Source organism: Clarias gariepinus, chromosome 6 (genome assembly GCF_024256425.1).
Source record: "Clarias gariepinus isolate MV-2021 ecotype Netherlands chromosome 6, CGAR_prim_01v2, whole genome shotgun sequence".
Lineage (NCBI taxonomy): Eukaryota > Metazoa > Chordata > Actinopteri > Siluriformes > Clariidae > Clarias > Clarias gariepinus.
The window spans coordinates 38,035,001-38,057,774 of record NC_071105.1 but is presented as its reverse complement, the minus strand read 5'-3'; the positions used below and the strand labels follow the sequence as shown (position 1 = coordinate 38,057,774).

The 22,774-nt window shown below is 39.5% G+C and overlaps 1 protein-coding gene across 1 annotated transcript in view; it reads right to left on the bottom strand.

Annotated features, from left to right (window-relative positions):
• The window catches only part of LOC128526771 (alpha-1,6-mannosylglycoprotein 6-beta-N-acetylglucosaminyltransferase B-like), a 107,557-nt gene that overhangs the window by 47,038 nt on the left and 37,745 nt on the right, over positions 1 to 22,774 (bottom strand). Inside the window, exons 3-8 of the mRNA XM_053498915.1 lie at positions 21,500 to 21,644; positions 12,987 to 13,096; positions 11,599 to 11,602; positions 8,053 to 8,122; positions 7,180 to 7,350; positions 4,908 to 5,072 (exon numbers count right to left, since the gene is read on the bottom strand). Of these exons, the coding sequence (XP_053354890.1) occupies positions 4,908 to 5,072; positions 7,180 to 7,350; positions 8,053 to 8,122; positions 11,599 to 11,602; positions 12,987 to 13,096; positions 21,500 to 21,644 (665 nt within the window). The remainder of the gene's footprint in view (positions 1 to 4,907; positions 5,073 to 7,179; positions 7,351 to 8,052; positions 8,123 to 11,598; positions 11,603 to 12,986; positions 13,097 to 21,499; positions 21,645 to 22,774) is intronic.

Below are 22,774 nucleotides of genomic sequence, written 5' to 3'. Positions count from 1 at the left end.
ATTTGGTTTGTTATAAATTTATTTTAAAAAAAGTATAGATATGTTTCTTTATATTGAAGAATATTTCACTTGTTTAAATATTGTTTTTTGCAGTGTAAGAATTTGTCAAGTCAGATGCGCCTCACTGCAAACAAATGGCACCTGAAATAGTAAAATATTCTTAAATCTAGTTAAAACTACATACAGTTTTTAAAAATCGATCACACCAAACTTAATAAAAGTTGCTTAAAATTATTTCTTGTTAAATGGTACTTTATTGGTAAAATTTCAGGTTCTCTTCTTAGAGACTTTTTTTTTTCAAGAAATGAATTCCAAAAACAATAGAACAAGAAAATTTCACTTAAAATTTTAATAACATTGGACTAGAAGTAAGCTTAAGAATCTTTGGTTTGTTGTAATCTTATCCTAAGATAGTTTGGATAAATGTAACTATATTCGAGACATTTTCACTTGCTATGATTTTTTGCAGTGCTTTGATCACATGCATCCATTTATTTGCATTACCAGTGATAAATGAAATAAGGCTAACTTTATAACCACACAGAGATTAACATAATAAAATTTTTATTATTATGACGTCCAAATTAGGCAAAAATATTTTACCAAGAATTGATTTAAAAATGGCGAAACTGTCTGATTATCTACTACAGTATATGGAGTGAGAGCGGGCGACATACTCGTATCTGTAGACAGTTCACACTGAGTCGTTTCTTCAGTATTTGCAAAAACAAGAATCTGACCCTTGCCCTGGACTGGTATATTCACACAGCCGTATTGCATCTCTCGCTAATAGAATGCTACGAAAAGCAGCGCTGGACGTTACACAGCACGTTACAGGTGCTGTGAGCCGCGGCTTTTCCTTTCCTGCCACCGCGCAGCCCGGGGGATCTCAGCGCTAAAGGCGCGTGGGCAGAGAAGAAAAAGACCCGGTTCGACTTTTGTCTCTCCCACGCGCAGGTTTCTGATGCGGGGGAAGAGGAGAACTGCTGACCTTCTTTACACACACATCAGAACACATTTTCTTTCAGATGCACCAGGGACTGTGAAGAGTTTCGGTACACCCTGGAAGAACTAACTCGTAAATTAACAGTTTTTTTAGAGCCACTGGTTAAAAATGAAGCTTCGGGTTTCATTATATATTTTACTTTTTTCCACCGCCAAGGCGCTGCTGAATTCACAAAGGTGTTGATTAATTTTCTATAACATTGTTCAAGCGGGTTCATGTTTCCATAGTAACTATATGTAACTGCTCGTTCATACAAATATTACTTTAATTGGAAGAGTCTATAACATGCGTAGATCACGTGTCACTGTTTTACAAATCAGAGCAATAACGATTTATGTGGTGTGAAAGAAATAAAACAGATTGCTACATGTTTTAATCCCTTGATCTGACTCTGCAGTACAGTATATTAACTTATTTAGAAAGTGTGGCTGATTCATACCCCAGCCAATAGCGTTCGAGCTACGCCACGGCACATGGCTGCCAAAGCCGAAGGTAAGACGGTAAGCGCTGATGCGGTCGCCAGTGTCAAAGCTGCATGAAAAGATCGATAAAGACAAGGCTGAGTGAGTGGAAACCGTGAGAGGATCAGAGATCAGCTGACACGAGGATGCTGCGCGTGCTAGATAAGTTATCAAGATCACCGTGAGAACCCTGACACGGCCTGATACGCATCACTACTCCTGCCAAGCTTGACCTTCGCCAGCTCTGATTTCATGCGTTTGATGTGAAAAGGAAGAGATATTCCATTGCAGGAAAATCTTTCTTTATGACACAGTGTAATAGCCGAAAACCTGAGCGGAATGGTAACCAGCTCAGGGCCAGAGGACGGCTCGCTATAGCCGTCTGGGTTAAACAATGCTAGGGGGTGTGTATTCCGAGCAGCGGGGGTGTCATTCAGGAAATGAGGATGACTTGTTGATGCTCGAACGACCTCCTCAACCCCCAGCTGGCGTCCGCAGATGGCCAAAACATCACTAGCGTCCCCAGAATGCTGCAATTCCTATCAAAACGTGAAACGATTTCATCGCCTTTACAGTGTTTACCGGGTCAACGAGTGACCTTGAGTTGAGCACCGCAGTGCCATGGAACCTGGGGATCCCAATCCTGCTGCTGCGGCTACCACTAAACCTCAATCAAAATCTCATTTCCAACAGGTTTTGATGCCTTATAAATGAGTGTTGTTGTTTTTTTTTTAATTAACACCCCATGTGTTGCTTCATTTCACAGTCATTAGTTTAGTAATAATCGTTCACATACTGTAGTCTCGAACAGACTGTGTCTGATGGAAGTGAGGACGTTTAGGCGACCGAAAGCGTAAGCTGCAGTAATACTAAGAAAAGGTGAGATAATTTCAATTTCTCGTCCCAGTGGAACTTCAAATGAAATATTTCCGTTTTCATTAATGAGTTTCCAGTGTTAGAGGGAAGAAAAAAATTATTGACTTAATGCTTTGAGACATCTTCATAACAGGGGTCTTTTGCAGTTTCTCAAGATACATTTTGTCTTATTAGCTCATTAAGACGCTGGTGAAGGAACGTAACTTTAAACGGAAAAAAGAAATTACAACATGACAATAAGTAAATAAACAAGTTAAGAAAGAAATAAATAAATCTGGTGTTGTTGAAGGGATTATCCCTTATTAGATAGAATTTGTCAGGAATTGTCATTAAAGGATAATAGTGCTCCTTGTTGGTGCTCCATTAGCATATCAGCAGTAAATACGATCGGCGTTCAAGTCAATCTGGGACTTGTTTTTTTTTTTTTTACATTTCTGTTGAATGAAGTTGACATTTTCTGTTGGGAATTAAAAAAGACTTCAAGCGTAGTTTGATGATGAGACTTTCAGCGGCAGTAAAACATTCAAACGGAGCAAATGTTTTAAAGACAAGACATTTCCGCACGTTTAGAAAAAGCCATTAAGGGAGTTCCTGGGAGGCCAGCGTTTTAGACGTTAAGCAGGCGGTCCGATCATTACTGAGTGAAAATTCTCCCTATGTGGTATCCAAGCACTAGTGAGCCATTAGGATAAGTGCATTAGTGACCCTGGTTCGACTTGAACACCCAAATTGTAACAGTCAAATATGAAATCTTCATTGCAGGAACTTGACTGGGAGTTATCACCCGTACAGCTCTGAAGCCATTTTCAGATGTTTGGGGCGTTAAAGGAGCTCCTGGGAGGCCGGTGTTTCAGGCGTGAAACGTGAAACACTAAGATAAGTGCATTAGTACTGTAGCAGGGGATTATATAGAGAGACATAACGGAAGTTTTTACTCTCATAACTGTGATGTGTTACATTGTCTGCGCAATCCTGCTTTGACTCGAACACCTAATTTTATGGCGCTAGTTTTAAATCACATGTTGAACTGGATTAATTATTAGTCACACTACAATCCTGTCTTCCGACAAAACCACTTGTGAGCTCTAGTAAGACGGCGGAGGTTCCTCAGCTCCTGTGTTGTGGTTTCAGAGTCTCAGGTCGGTAGAAATGCCCTGTTTGTGCAGCCTGCCACGGCGGCTAATGATGTGCGTCGAGCTAGTCTCTGACCAGCTGGAATCAGCCACATCCAGGGGCTGCTAGGATGCAGGCACCGTGTGTGTGTGTGTGTGTGTGTGTGTGTGTGTGTGTGTGTGTGTGACCTTCTCTCCACACATACACAAACCTTTGTAATGAGGATGGATTGCTTTGTTTACAGAAAACACCACCTCTTTACCTCGTCGAACAAACTCAAAGAGCACTCGGCGCTGAACGCGCTAAGAGAGAGTGCGGCTAGCGCTAATTACGTTTGATTTTTTTATTAAAGACTTCCTGATCACGAGGGACGCCGGGAAACGGAGCGCATCGAGCCACGAATGACTTCCATGCGCATCAGACATGATCAATCTATCGGTCTATAAAAACAGGTAGACTCTAGGACTAAAGATTCTTTGCGAAAAGAGACAAAATGGCTGCCCGATGTGGGAGCGAAAGACACACACACGCTCCCGACTATCTAGCGCAGGGATCTCACTTCGCAATTACACCCTGTGTTCCCATTGCAGGGCGATCCGTTATCCGGAGCAGACGGCAAATAGCTTCTGACTCGCTGCCTCGCCTTAATTGTGGATGATAAAGAACTCCGGACAGGTGGGAAGAAAAAAAACAAAAGTGAGAGAGTGTGCAACAGCTGGCGTTGAGATAGAGCACCAAATTCAGAGATAAAAAATCCATTTCGTGCCGTCGTGAGAGAGAACAGACAGAGAGATAACTCAGCGGAAAGAAAGAGCTATTTTTAGGAAGTGTTAGCTTGTTTAAGGCGTGACGCGGCGCCGGCGGCGGCGTAAACATGGAGGCGAGCGATTGTTTAAAAACGCTCGCCCGGAACGTCCAGTAATCCTCCAGGCACAATGAAAGCGGAGGAAGGGTGACAAACAGCGTATTGGAGAAGCGAACACATCTTCATGGTGCGCCTGCTAACAATACCGACGGGGTGCAAAAATAATGGAACAGCGGATGCAAGCGGATAACAGAGGAGAAGAACGAATATCCAGGCGCGTCTAAACATCTAGGAGTTCATAATAATAATAATAATAATAAGAAGAAGTTTTCCTCGAAAGCACATCCTAAAGTGTTCTATTCTTTCTACACCACGTTTTTAACGAGATGTTTCAGCAGCTGTAAACCGTCGTTCCCTTACCTTTTCCCAAAAAAAAACTAAAAACAAACGAGCTGTTACTATGGAAACCGTAACATGTTCAAACAAGGTGCATTTGGGACGCCACTACCGTCAGGGCTGCTGTTATAAAAACCTAATCAACACCTTCTGACCTCCTGACCAATCAGAATCCAGTACAGTATATGCCATTATTTCTACAATAATTTCTAAGTATTGTGTGTTTGAGGTTCGATTCTTTCCCTCTCACCTTCTTCTGTTCCCTCCATCGTCGGCGCAGCTTCAGGTCGAGCCTCTGCGCGGCCGTGGCCCACTGCGCCGCCAGCCTGCGGATCCGCCTCTTCATGAAGCTTAGAGACTCCTTCCCCGTTCCGACCTGATCCAGGAGCGCGCCGAGATCCGTACGGAAAGCGGCCTGGGGGAGACGCAGAGAGAGAAAGAAAGAGAGAGGGAGAGAGAGAGAGAGAGAGTCAAAGATAATAAGAGAGGGTCACACGTGTTTAACTTTCAACAATTATTTATTCACGCCCCAGACAATCATTAAGCAGGAAAAAGATAAGGAACGTGAAGCTGCTCCCGGTCACGGTGCACACTAATTAAATTCTTCTTAGCTACATTTTGAAAGTGCTCAGGTGGAACACGTCCCAAATGTCTAGTTAGCATACTTCTTACGAGTTTGAAGTGGACGCTAAAACACACTAGAGTTCATAGAAGATGTAGAGTACCAGTCAAAAGTCTGGACGCAAGTTTGGTTCATTCATGTTCCACGTTATAGAACATCGTTACAATTATGAAATGACACATATGGACTTCTGTAACAGTCAGGTGTTATTGTAGGACATGAAGGTCGGCGGTTCTGGAACGGTTCTCGCGAGAACAGTATTGTGTCGAGTGCGTTTATAAAACCCATCAAGCTCCATGATGATGAAACTGTCCCTCATGAAGACCTTCAAAACAAGACCCAAACTGAGCTCTGCTGCAGAGGAGACGTTCATTTAGAGTCACCAGCCTCAAAAATCACCAATTAACAACCAGCAGCTCAGATTAGAGACGTTATGAAGCTTTACAGAGCAGAAGGAGCAGATATACTGTACATCTCAGTTTAGAATGTGAAAAGAACTACAGTAAAAATCAGGAAACACCATGGCGTGACTGGGAGAGTACACTGGGGTGTGTGGTTTAACTGGGATCTTTACACATTATGGCTTGGCACATAATCCACTACAAAAAAACAACAAAAAACGCTCTGAGCCTGATGTACAGTATTCACACCCAGCGCTGTTTCCGAGGTATGTCCAAATGTACATCAGGGGGGAAATAAGTGGGAGGAGCTTAGGTGTCCATCACTGGAAGGGGCGGGATGATAAGGGACGGCTTTAACACAAACATACAGTAATGAGACAATTTAAAATATTATTCATTCTGGTATTAAAGTATTCTAATGACTGAGAATCATCTGAGATCAACACTTCAGAAATATAATGTCTCTGTTCATCATTACTTTTTTTGCCTACTGTCAGAGAGGATACTGTAAACGTTAGTTAGCGAGGCCAGAGATTAAAGGTTCGGAGTAAAGCAGTTTATATAAAAAAAAGTTCAAAACACATCCGTCAATCATTCCATGCCGACATTTCTATTGGTTCGTCTGGGGTTTTAATAGGAGAAAAAAAAATAGAGGTATATTTTTAGTGATGAGACAGAGAGAGAGAGGGAGAGAGAGAGAGAGAGAGGGAGAGAGAGAGAGAGAGAGAGAGAGATTAATAGAGGCAGAGGGAATGTTTACAAAGAGTGAGACTGGAAGAGACAGAATGACAGAGAGAGACAAAGAGGCTGACAGAGAGATAGATAGATAGATAGATAGATAGATAGATAGATAGATAGATAGATAGATAGATAGATAGATAGATAGATAGATAGATAGATAGATAGATAGATAGATATAGTGTGTGTGTGTGTGTGTGTGTGTGTGTGTGTGTGTGTGTGTGTGAGAGAGACAGAGAGAGGTCCCTGAAGCACCTACAGGCACTCCACTCCTCAAACCATCAAACCACAAAAAGGACAGTGTGTGTGTGTGTGTGTGTGTGTGTGTGTGTGTGTGTGTGTGTGCACGTTGGGTGTGTGTATTTGTGTGAGTGTTTGTGCAGCTATAATGTTAGCTGAGCTCTCTAGAAACACAACAACTGACTACCTCATTCACACACGGACACACACACACACACACACACACACACACACACACCGGTAAATAATCATATCAGAATTTTTGCATATATGTTTATGGAATGTATGTAAATGCAGAATTGAGGCTTCTTGTGCATGCCGACACATGCACACACACACACACACACACACACACACACACACACACACACACACACACACACAGGAACTCATTTGTGTAAAAAGCAGTAGAGAGTCAGGCAGCACCAGGAATTCCAATAAGAAGTCACTTAGGCAGAGTACACAGAGAATAGTGTGTCTAGGTGTGTGTGTGTGTGTGTGTGTGTGTGTGTGTGTCTCACTTGTCTTTTAGCTGAGCTTTTCAGCGCGGCAGGTGTTGTGCTGTAGTTCCTCCAGGCCAGCGGGGGGCAGAACCACTCCACCTCACTCAGGTAGATGAGGAAGGAGCAATCGGAGCCGTCGACTCCGTAAAACGCGTAGCACGGGTCCGACGTCCAGCGCGCCCTCATCCACTGCACCGCGACAACGAGACGCAGAAGATCAGAAAGCGCTCACACTGGAGACTCCTTCCACACGGCGCATCAGTCTCATCTACAGCTTCTTTATTAAATATCTTAAAGATATAAGTGCCTGTGAGTGCGCTAATGAAACAGAGTTGCTGTTAGGGAGAATTAATCAACACCTTCTGACAAACTCTTCATACGTTATCGCCGTTAGTATTTACCATTAATCAACATTGCCGGACCGAATCGGCAGATTTTCCGCGCCTTTTGGTCGCACCCTGCTGCCTGTGATGGTGTCAGAGGCAAGATTTTGAAACTATGGTATTTGTATTATTATATCTATTTGTAGCAAAAAAAAAAAAAATCTCAAACGAGGCACCAAAGCAATAATGTTATTACATCTTCATTACACATGCTAACTATATACTTTATAAATAGGATTTATAATGCTTTAAACGAAAAATCTGAAAAATTGCTTATTATTATGATTTACTTTGTAGCAAAGATCATAAACGTGGAGAGTCAGCAATAAGGCTGTTATTACACATTTATTAAACATACATAACTGCTCTATAAACATATAAATAATGTTTCTTGCTACTGTTAGGGATTTGTGTTCAGTAAACAGACTGAATGCTGTAAACATGCTATTTAATTTCCCAAGACATTTGTTGTGTGTGTGTGTGTGTGTGTGTGTGTGTGCATGCTTACATCCACTTTACTAGCGCAGTCAGGGTACCGTGGGTCTCGGGGAACTTCACATTGACTCGACGTTCCATCTCTCACAACTGCAAAGAGCAGCATGACATCATCGGTTAATACTATTATAACCCTTTATACAATCATTTTAAAAATTTTTTTAAAAAAAGCACGACTGATTCTCCGAACAAAAAATAAATAAAAAAATCTGGAACTTTTACATAATTTTGGTTTGGATCCTCAGACGTCTCGGGTCTTTTGTATTCTTTAACACAACACTGTGCTGTATTCTCGCGCGTCACGGTAAATTAACGCAGTCCCCTGGTCTGAGTGGTCGGTCTGTTGTTGTAATGGTATCGTGATCTGGGATTGAAGTGGATTCGATTGCGCCGAGATCTATCAGTGTCTCATTAGCCAAATGGACGCAGCAGCAGGAGCAGGAAAGATCTTCGGCTTCATCAGCTTCATCAATCTCCGGCGCCTATGATCCGGAGCGGAGGAGTGCAGAGCCGGCTGTAAATACTCTAAAGGGACCTCCTACACTACAGCGTATGGTGTGTGTGTGTGTGTGTGTGTGTGTGTGTGCTCTTATGTGTCCTATTTTATATTCTAACAGCTCATGAGTGCTACAAACCCCTCACACTTTGTTTATTAGACGTCTCAGATATAATTAAACGCCTTCTGTTGCGATTAGGACCCGTGACACCATCCCTTCCCGTGAAGTCTGTCCGCTCGGCGGCCATCTTGGCAGCGACGGCTCGACGCGGCCAGGGCTGTGAGATGTGTTGTGGTGCACAAACAAAGATTGAATTCACGTCTAATGAAGAACGTCGACTCGCTCAACTTTTTATCACGTCCCCAATTTTCTAAATGTCACACCCGCCGCATGCGGATCGCGAGAACAAACACTTTAATTACACGCTTTCACTTGGCATTATCGAGTACACGGCGGCCCCTCCGTTAAAACGAAGCCGGTCGGGAATCTCGCAGCATATCATGTGCGTTTACGCTGTTTACTTGTTCAGACACAAGAATCCTAATTGAATAAGAGTTTCATTCATTAAGAGCTTTATTCAATAACAACAACGATGGTGTTGCTCCACCTTTACTGCATTCTCTAGAACGTCTAAGCTTTCTCAATTACTTTTTCAAGCTTTTTTTTTTATTGATTTAATCATTTATTTTTTCTGCTGTTGTTTTTTAACAAAACGAGAAAAGAATGAAAAGGCTGGTGATTGAATCACTATTGATAGCTGCTGTAGTACAAGTGACAACAGGACATAATTCCACAACAATAAATGTAATAATAAGGGATTAAAGGGGAAAAAAAAAAACCTTTTTGAATTTTGTAAGTGACAAAAAATTGTAATATGGCTGACGGAAGACATCACTCTCCTAGAGTACATCTCAGACTCTTACGTTCTTACCTTTGTTCCCATTTCATTGTGCAGAAGGTAAACTGTTTTTCCAGGAAGTATGTTCTGGGTACACTGATAGAAGAAAGGTAAAAAAGAGGCATGTTGTCGTTCCCAACGTCACAAACGCCAGTACGAATGTTCCACTTAGACTCCTTTAGACTCAGAAATGAATCATAAATGTTGTGTTGTTAAGCTACTCTGTCGCCTGAAGGTCCATTACGTAAAAAGTAGAAATCCTTGAAGATACAGTGACAAGCTGTGCATCTTGAAAGGAAATATGTTACCAATACAAGGGATGTTCATTTCAAACCGGGACTTGTGGGACGAGAAAAGCGATTACGATTTACAGACGACTTCAAGCAAAGTAAGCAAAATTTTAAACGTTTTATTTCAGCCACGGTGGCTCGGGACCTGCTGCAGACACACCCGTAAAAAAAAACAAAAAAAAAAAAATAATGATTTCTTGTAGTTTTTGCATATTTGTGAATATTTTCTCCTACGTTGAATTAAATCTCTCATGAAAATGTCACGGCTTTCAGATCGAGAAGCTCAGTGGTCATGCTCAAGCCTACTAGTGTTATTTACATTTACCGACAGAGCCGGAGGAATTTTATAGTGCGATTAGATCTGGACGGGGGATGTTGTCTAAATCAATAGCATCAGAGGGAGCAATAAAATGCAAATGTGAGTTAAAAGTAGGCTTTAAATCTGTCCTGTGTGACTTAATACTGGACTCACTCCACCTAATTCAGCTTTACTGCTGACCGTCTCCTGTTTATGTCCGACTTCTGAGAACTCCCCCACCAACGTCACAGCTAAGTGCACCGCATTTCCTTAGAACCGAGCTCCAGTACTCCATCAGCGGGAAATATCCAGGACAATATGCTGCGTGATTTAATGCACATTACACTGAGAACCTCGACGCACACATCTACATGTACACCCATACACACACACACACACACACACACACACACTAGACAAAATCAACATTCTTTGTTACTTTCGTTACATTGTAAAACTGAGTGAGTTAGAGCTAGCTAAATCTGAATAATAAAAGCTAATCTAGCTAAATGGTGAATAAAGGCTAAGCTAGCTAAACCTAGTGAATAAAAGCTAAGCTAGCTAAACCTAGTGAATAAAAGCTAAGCTAGCTAAACCTAGTGAATAAAAGCTAAGCTAGCTAAACCTAGTGAATAAAAGCTAAGCTAGCTAAACCTAGTGAATAAAAGCTAAGCTAGCTAAACCTGGTAATTAAAAGCTAAGCTAGCTAAATAGTTAAGGAAAGATAAACTATCTTAACCTTATGAATTAAATATAAGTTGGCTAAAGTATAAATGAAAGATAAGCTAGCTAAATGAAAAATAAAATATGAGCTAGCTGAACCTAATAAATGAAATATAAGCAAGTTAAATAAGTAATAAAAGTTAAGCAAGCTAAATTATAAATAAAAGCTAAGCTAGCTAAACCTGGTGAATGATGAGTTAGCTAAACCTAATAAATAAACGCTAAGCTAACTAAACCTAGTGAATAAACGCTAAGCTAGCTAAACCTAGTGAATAAAAGCTAAGCTAGCTAAACCTAGTGAATAAAAGCTAAGCTAGCTAAACCTAGTTAATAAAAACTAAGCTAGCTAAATAGTTAAGGAAAGATAAACTATCTAAACCTAGTGACCTGGTGAATAATGAGTTAGCTAAACCTAATGATTAAACGCTAAGCTAACTAAACCTAGTAAATAAACGCTAAGCTAGCTAAACCTAGTGAATAAACGCTAAGCTAGCTAAACCTAGTGAATAAAAACTAAGCTAGCTAAACCTAGTGAATAAAAGCTAAGCTAGGTTTACCTAGTAAATAAAAAGCTAAGCTAACTAAATAGTTAAGGAAAGATAAACTATCTAAACCTTATGAATGAAATATAAGTTGGCTAAAGTATGAACGAAAGATAAGCTAGCTAAATGAAAAATAAAATATGAGCTAGCTGAACCTAATAAATGAAATATAAGCAAGTTAAATAAGTAATGAAAGTTAAGCAAGCTAAATTATAAATAAAAGCTAAGCTAGCTCAACCTGGTGAATGATGGGTTAGCTAAACCTAGGGAATGAAATATAAGTTAGCTCAATCTAATAAATGAAAGATAACCTGCCTAAATTAAATTAACGAAATTAGGCTAGCTAATCCTGAAGAATAAAAGATAAAATAGATTAATAGTGAATTGAAAATAAGCTAGTTAAACTTAATTAGTAAACAATAAGCTTTCCAGGCTTGGGACCGGCACTGGACCCAGTAACTGTGGTTTAAGCCACTCATATTGTTTTTTTCTGTCACATGATCAGTGAAGTGGCCTCCGATACCTCCTCTATTACACAACAGCTTCTGTGAGTGGTTTAAATGTGTTCAAAAGATTTTTAAAGAATGTTTAAGCCAATAAAAGGCTCACAGCTCTTGCAGTTACTTTAGCCGTTACAGTAGTAATAAATCACATCTACAGTATGTGTTGCTTAATGTCAATGATGCATTCTGTGAAAATAAGACATTATACAGTAAGATTTGAATGTTGTTTAAACTCTATGTTATGTACTTATAAAAGCTAATAAAAGACCAGCTAGTTAAAGTGGGTGAATAAAAGATAAGTGAAAGGAAAGATAATCCAGCAGATGTAACATAACCTATGTAGTATAAACTCAATTCACGATTGAAAGCTTGTAACTAATGAGTCAAAGCTAGAAAAGCTAGAAAAAGGCAAAAAAAAAAAAAAAAGTCACAGTAAATCATTTGGAAAAGTCAGATACTGTGAACGTCTTCATTGTCTTGCGATCCAAAAAGAAAACTGCCAAAAACAGAAGGAGCATCTGTTGCTTATTTCATCTACAGCAACAAAATAATGAGAGGCTGCCAAGATAAGAGGAGAAATCCATAATAATAATAAATATAACACCTGGTTTCATTTAGGCTACATTTCTCAGAAAAGAAAAACGATGTTCGTTAAACAGTTATTTGAACGCACAGACTTCTCATTATCGAGGATTGTGGAAATGAGACCATAAAGAGCAACGTATCAGCATTTACATATTGACTTATTAGTGATGCTATTTCTCTTCAGGCAGGAATATCTGTGTGTGTGTGTGTGTGTGTGTGTGTGTGTGTGTGGTTACAATAATTTAATCATGATCACTATAGTAAGGCAGACCATTGCAGAACAAGCCCTAGAAAAATGTGAAGCTGGCCATCTATCACCCAGCTTATGTGTATGTGTGTAAGTCAGTACATGTATTTATACCTTCTGAGGACACGTGTGATTACAATTACCTGGTCTCTTTTTTTTTTAAGTCAATAAAAAAAAGGAACAATAATTTAAAGGGGTGTCAAAACTTTTGTAGGATTTCTTAGCCACAGTAATCAGTACAGTATATATTATATAAAGTCCTCACTAAGATAGAAAAACTATGATGTTCAGTTGTCCCATATGCATGTGTGTGTATGCGTGTGTGTGTGCGTGTGTGTGTGTGTTTGTTCGAGCAGAACATCACCTCTTGATGCTGCCATGCTGTTCTGTAGAATCTGCTCCACTCGCACCGCCATGTTCGACACGTTCTGGGCGATGGCCTGAATTCGTTCCACCAGTCCTGCTGGCTGAATCCTGACACACACACACACACACACACACACACATTGTGTTAAATTTTTACGGTCAAATATGGCTCTATATGAATGATTAAGATGAATGATTTTTCATAACAATTGATTTAATCTAAATGTACGTCAGGATTTAATCTCCCAGGATTATAAAGAAGAATTGACTTTTACATCAACATGTAGCTGAGCTGTTTCGGTTTAATTCTATGTTAATTCATTGCAGCTTGATTTTACTCAATGCACAAAGCATTTCCTTAGCAGGTTCATGTTGTTGAGACTGCCTCTGTGCCTTTACATTGCCCATAAAACAAACATATGTTTAATCACTAGGTCGTGCTTAGTAGCGTCAGTTTTCCCCGGTTGCCTAGCAACAGTGCTCTCGAAGCTCTCGCTAGTTGGCGAGTGCTGAGTGTGCCGTGTTGTGGTTTTTGCCTTTCCATGTCAAAAGCACCAATTTCAAGAGTTCCATCTGAATGCACTATATGATCGTCTCTGTCTTTCTCTCCCTCGGCGTCTCTCTGAATCTATTGGGAAGTGTTAACAGGCACTAGACGCTTTAATTGCGAGGCACTTGGATGGAGCGTGAAATAGAAAAATCCTCAAGCCTCGTCAATACTATTTAGTCTCAGAGCTAAGAGCGTTTGCCTACACAATACGGCTCGTGGAGACACAGAGCCGGGGGAACGGAGTTGGGTCGTTAAAATCAGAAGAGACAACACTAACATACACTTACACACACACACACACACACACACACACACACGTACGTACACGTACGCACCAAAAGGGCCCATTGAACACGCGGTGTGTGAAAGGCTAAAAGATGTAATAAACAGTGAGCTGAAGAGAACAGGCTAAATGTAGCAGCAGTTACATCAGTGTTGCGGTGAATAACACCACTGGGTAATTAACTTTCTTTACCACAATACAATGTGATAATGCGCCTCCATCATGAGACTGATACACACCCTGGACACGCCTTCTTCGTTTAGACTGGAAGATTCAGAGGCCACGCCTCCTCCACTGGGCGTGACATATGGAGTCACCACACCATCCTCAGTGGGACTAAAAACATTTGAGGCCACACCTTTTCATGAGAGATTGAGACGGACAAATTGAGAAGCCACGCCTCCCTTACTTTGACTGACAAATTCAAAGGCCACGCCTCCTTCAGTGGGCCTGACAAATTCAGAAGGCACACCTATTTCACTTTGACTGACAGATTCAAAAGCTACCTCTATGTCATTGGGCCTGATAACTTAAGAGGCCACGCCTCCTTCACTTTGACTGACAGATTCAGAGGCCACGCCTCCATCACCAGGGCTGAAACAATCACTGCCTTACCGCTAGCCCTTGTCTTTATTAAGACTGATGAATCACCTCCTTAGGCTCCACCTCCTCTGAATGATACAGTTAAAGGCCACACCTCTTTTTCTGACTTTGACAGGTCATTACAAACCACTCCACTCCGAATAAATATTAATGAGGTTTACCGGGCGGAGTTAGCGCTCAGATTATTAATTACTCCTTCATTCCCACGGCATGAAAAAAAAAAAAAAAGTCCATCTTTCTCATTAGCATTCCTCTGGCTCAGCGGCATGTGCTCGCTCTAACGGCCAAAGAGATTATCAGATGAACGTTAGCTGTGATTGATCACCCCGAGAGGACAAGAAGCTGACGTCGGACTTTCCGAGACGTGAACACACTCGACAAAACACATTACACACCCCGGTGAAGTGTTAAGCGGCTGACTCATACAGATACAGATTCATTACATCACCCTGACACGGATTATTTCCCTATAACAGCACAACATGACTCATTTTATTCTTTAACTATTTTAGAGAATAAAACTTACAGTTGTAACATTTTCTTCTGTTTATTGAAGAACCTTTGATGTTATTGGTGTTTTATTACATCATTATATGTGGTTTATGATAATAGTTAGATCCTAAACCCAGCACTTTGGCACATTGTAATTCAAGCAAATTTGCATAAAATGGAGAAAATTGCTAAACTGTTACTGAAATCACGTTACTGAAGGACTAAAAGGTCACATGACCAATTTGCTCACAGCATTTGTGCATAGTCAGAGCTTTTTCATTCCACACTTTAGTGAAGTGTAATTTGTCAAAAAAAAACTTTTTGCTCGTTCACACTTTTTAAAACTTTTTTTAATTTCATATTTTACATGAATATTTTGTTTACATATGCAATTATCGAATCACTTTATCTCTACCGGAGTAGTGGTTAGCACCGTCGCCTTGCATCCCCAGGGTCTGGGTTCGATTTCTGGCCATGTTCAATTCTGGTCTCTGTGTGCTTGGAGTTTGCATGTTCTCCCAGTGCTTGGGTTTCCTCTGGGTACTCCGGTTTCCTCCCACAGTCCAAAAACATGCAGATTAGGCTAACCGACGTTCTTCAAACACGTAGTGTTGAATGAGAGAGTGTGTGTGTGTGTGTGTGTGTGCGTGGATTGGATGAATTGGGATCCCGTCCAGGGTGTTCTTCAGGGATAGGCTCTAGTCCCCCCGGAGCCCCTGTACCATATACAGGATAAAACGTTATACGTAGATGACGAATGAGTGAGTGAGTGAGTAAATCTACACCACAAGCTAACTGCTAACCTTTTCCAGTACAACGTGCTCATGCTTCCAGGTCCATTCATGCTACGTGTTTTTTGCTTGCCGTAGCACGATCAGCCCCTCTGCTCTTCACCTGACCGAGGTACGAGTAAGTCCTCATCTGGCGCCCATCTACTGTATTAACGGATTTAAAAAGTACTTAGAATGTACTTAGTTTCACATTAACTTCAACCTTCGTCTCCTTTTCCACTACTTAGCAACGTTCTGCCTCGTTAAGTTCAGATTTTGTAAAACTTTCTTAAAGTTTAATAGCAATAACAAAGATAACTTTTACAGTAATGCTAACGAATTGGTTTCATTTATTTTCGCCAGTTCAGCAAATTTGGCTATGGAATACATTTACAGACGCGCGAGCCATTATTCAAAGAGCTCTGTGCGTGCAAATATGCAAAATTAGCTTAGCATTTGCAGCAGCTTTTGATTAGGCTTGAGATGAGCTACACAAAAAAATGCTAATTTCTCATCAGCTATTTTTTAGCTAACAGTCAGAAATTAGCGCACGTCTAAGAAAGATAAATCTGAATGACTAAATCAGGACTAAATTAGTATGTAGACTGTGTGTGTGTGTGTGTGTGTGTGTGTGTTTGTCTCTTTAGCATTGCTAGCAGTGATTGATCGACCCTAGAGGAAGAGAAGCTGACTTTGGACTTTCTTAAAGACGTCGAGTGAAGACGCTCCTCTGTGAGAAAATCGACGAAGCTGTTACGGAAATTATTGAAGTGTTTAGGGGCGAGATGGAGAAGTCGGACCACAGCCAAGCCTTTGTCTTGCTTCTCTCTCTCTCTCTCTCTCTCTCTCTCTCTTACACACTCACACACACACACAATCTCACGGCTGTAAATGGGGGAAATGTTGCGAGAGGACAACAATGCGCCGCAGTGCTCGGACCTCTGGATTCTGATCGGTCATAAGATTCTGAAGATTAATTCTCTACAACAGCAGCTCTGACAGTAATGCAGCCGCTAATCACATGTTATTATGAATATTAATACGCCTGTTCTAATACATTATTGCTTCTATAGGAACTTGTCAATGCTCGACATAAATGAATTAAAGAAGGCTGAATAATCATTAAATCAATAACTTATCCCAGAGTTTCAGTAGTGATCACCTGCTTTACGCTGGCCTCCCAGGAACTCCTTTAAACATGTGGAAATGGCTTGAAGTGAAGTCGGGCTGTGTGGTGGATGTGGCAATAACTCCCAGAAGAGTTTCTGTGATGTGCAAGTGGTGCTGGTAAAAAATTGTGTGTACAGACTTTAAATTGCGAGGGGTCAGCTGACCTTTAAAGGGGCCCAGGAAGATGTCGGGGGAAGGACGACGCTACATTGCCGTTTTGTCTCGGACTGTGAACTTTGTTTTGTTGAGGATTTTCCGAAATTCGGATTATTCTCCATCAGGACTGCTTTACAGAACAGACATTTTCTATCTTCGTGCTCCCGAACTGATTCATTAAAACAAGTGAGGCAACTTCTATGATTTGTTCATATATGCGAATGTTCGTAAATCGAGGAGTTACTATATTTATACTTAAAATGACTAAGGAAATTAGCAAAACAATAAACTCTACATAAATTCCCGACTGTATATTGCCTGTAACAAATTGCAGCATTTTACCCTCAAAAATTTGAAAACGTACATATCGCAATTTCCTATTTTTTTATGCCCATAGTATTAATTGTGCAGCAGTAATTTCTACCAGAAGGACTAAACACAAAAAGTTTGCACTCCCTCTTTTAACGGAAATATGGAAATGTGACTCTTTATATTAATGAAGAATTAATAAACACTAATGAAGTGATATGAAAGATTTTGGGATAAAAAAAAACTATAAATAAGTTTAGAAAAAGAGAGAAATCTCAAGCAGAAAGAATAACAAATCAAAAAGGAAGTTGTTAAAAAAATATACATGATGTATAAAAAAAGAACAAAAAAGAACATGGTTTATTAAAAAAAGGAAAAAAACATGGTTTATTAAAAAAAGAAAAAAAACATGGTTTATTAAAAAAAGAAAAAAAAACAGTTTATTTTACTGTATATATATATATATATAAAACAGCTACACTAGAGCCTCCTCGGGGCAGACAGGTTTAAAGACCTTGCTCAGCACTGGGACTTGAACCCATGACCTTCTAATCAGTCACTCTTGAGCACGAACCTCCAAACCATCCAGCTGTACATCCACATTAACTTTTATCTCACTGTTTTGTGAAAGTCTGCAGATGTTAGACAGCTGTGAAAGTACAACATCAAAGTACATTTACATTTACATCGCCTGCAGGAATGTGTAAAGTCTGAAACAACGCAAAAGCGCATTTTAAAAGAATAATCTCTTTACACTCCATTCACTCCGTGAGCACAAAATTTAGACATTTAAATAATTCCAGAATAAATCTGTTCAAAGAAAGATAAATGTGTACAATTCAGTACAGTTCCATGTTCCATTCTCTAGGAAATAAAAGAGCAGGAAAATTCGGGGCAGGTTGGCCCAAAAAGAAGAAAAGAGACAAAAATAACCATTTCTCCTGACCTGAAGCGAAGCGAGTGCTCAGTTACACCTCACTTAGCAGGAAAACCAGAGAGAGAGAGAGAGAGAGAGAGAGAGAGAGAGAGAGAGATGGATGGAAATAGAATGTAAAAAAAAAAAGCTGTAGATATACTGTAGGTTTGAAGAGAAGAAAAGAAAAGAAAGAAAAAATAAGGGCAGAATAGAACAGGAGAAGAAGAGGACGAGCTGAAGAGGTAGTGTGTGTGTGTGTGTGAGTGTGCGTGTGTTTACTGTGTGTTTCCCCTCTCTTATCTTTCCCATCCCTCTCCTCTCTCTTAACACGTGCTGTGTTATCCTACACCTGCCCCAGGGCGACTCATCTGGAACATCAGAACCCATTCTACCGTAACACAAACAGCGTGTCGGCTCGGATGATCATCACGCCCCCGCGTCTCTGTCGCTCCAGCGGAATTTATAGAAATTATAAAAGGTGCACATATACTCTAGCTTCATGTTTTTAATACGTTATTAATGCAATGTGTTATCATTTACTTTTAATTTATATTGTAAGGCAGCTACTGTACATTACTCAACAGTTTACAGCCACAGGCTGCGCGTTCTGTATTTTTTTGTCACTTTAAGTTAACTACAGCGTCTGGGGCGGACAGGGTTAAGGGCCGTACAGTCTGTAACCCCAAGCCTTAACCACCTGAGCTACAGTACCCCTGCCCTTTTGTCCTGTCTAGTTACTGTTTTGTGCATCCACTGTCTTGCACCCGACTGTATTACAGTACACTATATGTAGTCGTGCGTTACTGTTTGTGTTGCCATTTGCTACTAGAGAAATGACGCTTCGTTCCATTATATACGAGCTTCATACAGTAAACAAGCAACAATGAAAACCTTACTCGGCCTGATTACTGTTCGTAACAGTTTAATAACATTTATTACTGTATCACAGGTTATTACTGCCAATAGTGTGTATTACTGTTTTTTACTTTCCTATTAATTACTGTTTATTAATCTTAATACAACATCGCATTTTATTACTCTTTATTACTGTTTAACATGATCACAGCTTTTTACTTTTTAATTGCTATTTAATACAGCGTAGTACTGTTTATTACTGTTTATTTCCCATCATACTTCATTACTGTTTATTACTGTTAATACAGTTTAACACTTTTATTGTTTAATAATGTTATTCGGTTTAATTACTCTCTATTACTGTTTATTACTGTTTGTTAACGTTCAATACTCTTTATTAATCTCTATTATGCTTTATGCGTATATAATCTTAACTGTTCTTTGTGTACTACTCTTTAATACGATTTATTATGTTTATTACTGTTTAATGCGCTCTTCTACTCTTTATTGCTCTTGATTACTCTCTATTATGCTCTATTGCTGGTTAATACTGTTTATTAATCTTTATTATTGTTTATTAATGTTTAATGCTGTTTATTCCTGTGTAATATTGGTTGTTACACTTTACTACTGTTCATTAATGTTTATTACTTTTTATTACACGTATTACTGTTAATTACTATGTAATACTGATTATTACAGTTTATTACTCTGTTACCTATTATTACGCTCCGTTTCTGGTAAATACTGTTTATTATGCATTTTAATCTTTACTGCGTGTGATAATGTTCATTACTGTATATTACTGTAAGTATTGTGTAGAACTGTCACTTTGAGTTTATCTGTATTTCATTATTTAATAGTGTGTATTAGTGCACATACAGGATTTTTTAATAGTTGTGTATGATTCTGCTTTCCCGCTTTGCTGCTAACATTAACACTAAAACTCTCACATCAGGCAACACTACCAAAATGTACAAAAATAAAAAAATAAAAAATTCCCTTTTTTTCTTCCTGTGTTGTGATTGGCCCAGCTTCATTGTTGTTCTTTACAGAGATATGCCTTTTACGCCTTGATGAAAGCCGAGAGACTATGGACCAGCTCCATTTATCCATTAAAAATAAATCTCTCAGTAAAAAAAAAAAAAAAAGGAAATTGAACCGAGTTTTGTTTTGTGATTATCTATTTAGGAGATAAAGCTGCTACATGATGAGGCTGGATTTATTTTTAGGGATTAGAGCCATATGGTGCTAATACCAGAGAGTGGAAGTTTCACATGTTCCCTGATTCTCTGCTCTACCGCTCTTCCACTTTTCACCTTTCTCTCTTCTTTCTTCAATTTCTCTGTTTGATGAATTCTCTGTATCGCTGCAGGACCGAGCGATCGCACAACCAGAGATTGACCATGTTGCTTCTGGCACGGTGTGAAACTCCTCGAAACAAATGTGAAATGAGAAAACAGCCAACAGTGGAAATTAGCAAATCAAGCGCCTTGTCATATTCGCCAGCTTTAGGAGGAAGAGAAAAGAATGAAAGATTGATTATCACTGAGGTTGGAAATATCCTCTGAAGCGAAAATCCTCGCTCAAGTGCCAGACTATCCAATTTCATAACAATGATTATGTTTATGCTAAGAAGCAGAACAGTGAGTCAGGTCCAAATATCTAAATTCACTTTATGAATGGGGTTTATTGAGTAATTAACGGTTTCTAGCAAAAACTTAAATAGTAATAGAATGTTTAAGGCTTTTGTCAAAGGGGCAAAAAATATCCTTACGTTTAGCGCGATAACATTCGCATGCCGACCAAAAATGATTATCAGTTAAATGAAATGGAGAAGTGAACAAATAAGTGATGTAATGACCTGTAAAAGATCTGTAAAATCATTTCATTACCTGTCACAATCTTCGAATAACATGTAATAACCTGCAAGAACTTGTGATAACATGTAATAACCTGTAAGTAAATGTTACAACATAGAATATCATTTAATTATCTGCACCTACAATAACCTGTTATAAAATTTGGTAACCTTTAATAACCTGTAACAACCTGCAATAACATTTCATAGTTTTATAATCTTCAATAACCTGCGATAACCTTTAGCAACTTGTAACTTCTAATGTCCTTCAATGGCATGTGATAACCTGTTATAGCATGCAATAACATTTAATAATATGTAATAACATCTCAGAAAATGTAATAACATGTAATAACTGTAATATTACTACTGTAATAACAAAAGGGTTTCTTACATTACATGTAATACTATATACTGTAACAACCTGTAATAAAAAGTAACAACCTGTAATAAAATGTAACAACCTGTAATAACCTGTAATAACCTGTAATAACCCTATTCAGAATGCGGGTGAATGGTTTAGTTTTCCTACTCATTGTGTTTTACCTGTTGATGGCTGAGCTGAGCTCCTCCAGACGCCGCGAGTCATTAGTGTTCTCCAGTCTCGACAGAGTGTCCATCCTCTTCATGATGACCTCCAACATGTCGCTGATCTTCCTCAGGACACCACGGGACTCTATGCCTCCAAACACTACACACACACACACACACACAGCTGTAAAGATATTTTTCTATGTGAAATGAATTATACTGATATTCTTGAAACTCTTCGGAAACTTTCTGATTGTTTTTCCGTATTGTTCTACACACAATAAACAAGGTGTAAAAGTCTTCTTTTACACTCTAAATGTATTTATTATTAGACCACTTGCTTTTTTATATAAATATAAACCGTTTTAAACTGCAGAGAATTGTGGTGTTAAAACAAATTACACATGATTGTGTTCACATTTATAGCTTTGTCCATTATGAATACAAGCACACACGTATACATCCATTAACGCTGAACTGAAAGTCGAGTTTGTTTACCCGTTTTTCGTCATTTATCCATTATTTGTTTAACACACGCGCTCAAAAAGGTCAGCTAGCTTACAGTCTGTGCGTTCAGCTAACGGATAATGTGCGTCTTTCACTCACATAATGCTCTGTTTTGTAGCTTCGGCCTAATTACCTCCCTCTGTGCTCGTTAACGCTGCTGAAAGCACGCCGAAATAAGACTGATTCACGCGCTGCATTTTAATTAGGATATGAAATTACATAACGGTCAGCTCAGGGTTTACTCACACGCAGGCACGCACACACACACGCGCACGAACGCCGACTTCGGTCTCGATAAACAAGATGTAGCTCAATAAACTATGCAGATCTACAGTCTGTAAATGTACTGCTGTGGTGTAAGTGGACTTACAGACATTACACAACATTAAATGTCACCATCAAAGGGCGATGTGGTGGACATCAAAGATATGATAGAGTTTCGATACACACACTGTAAACATATATACATATATACAGTTTATAGGTGTGTGTGTGTGTGTGTATACAGTATGTGTGTTAGTATGTATGTGTGTGTGTGTGTGTGTGTGTGTGTGTGTGTGTATATGGTTGTGTGTTAGTGTGTGTGTGTATATATATATGGTTGTGTGTTAGTGTGTGTGTGTGTGTGTTAGTCTGTGTGTTAGTCTGTGTGTGTGTGTGCGTGTGCGTGTGTGTGTGTGTGTGCGTGTGTGTGTGCGTGTGTGTATATGGTTGTGTGTTAGTGTGTGTGTGTATATATATATATGGTTGTGTGTTAGTGTGTGTGTGTGTGTGTGTATATAT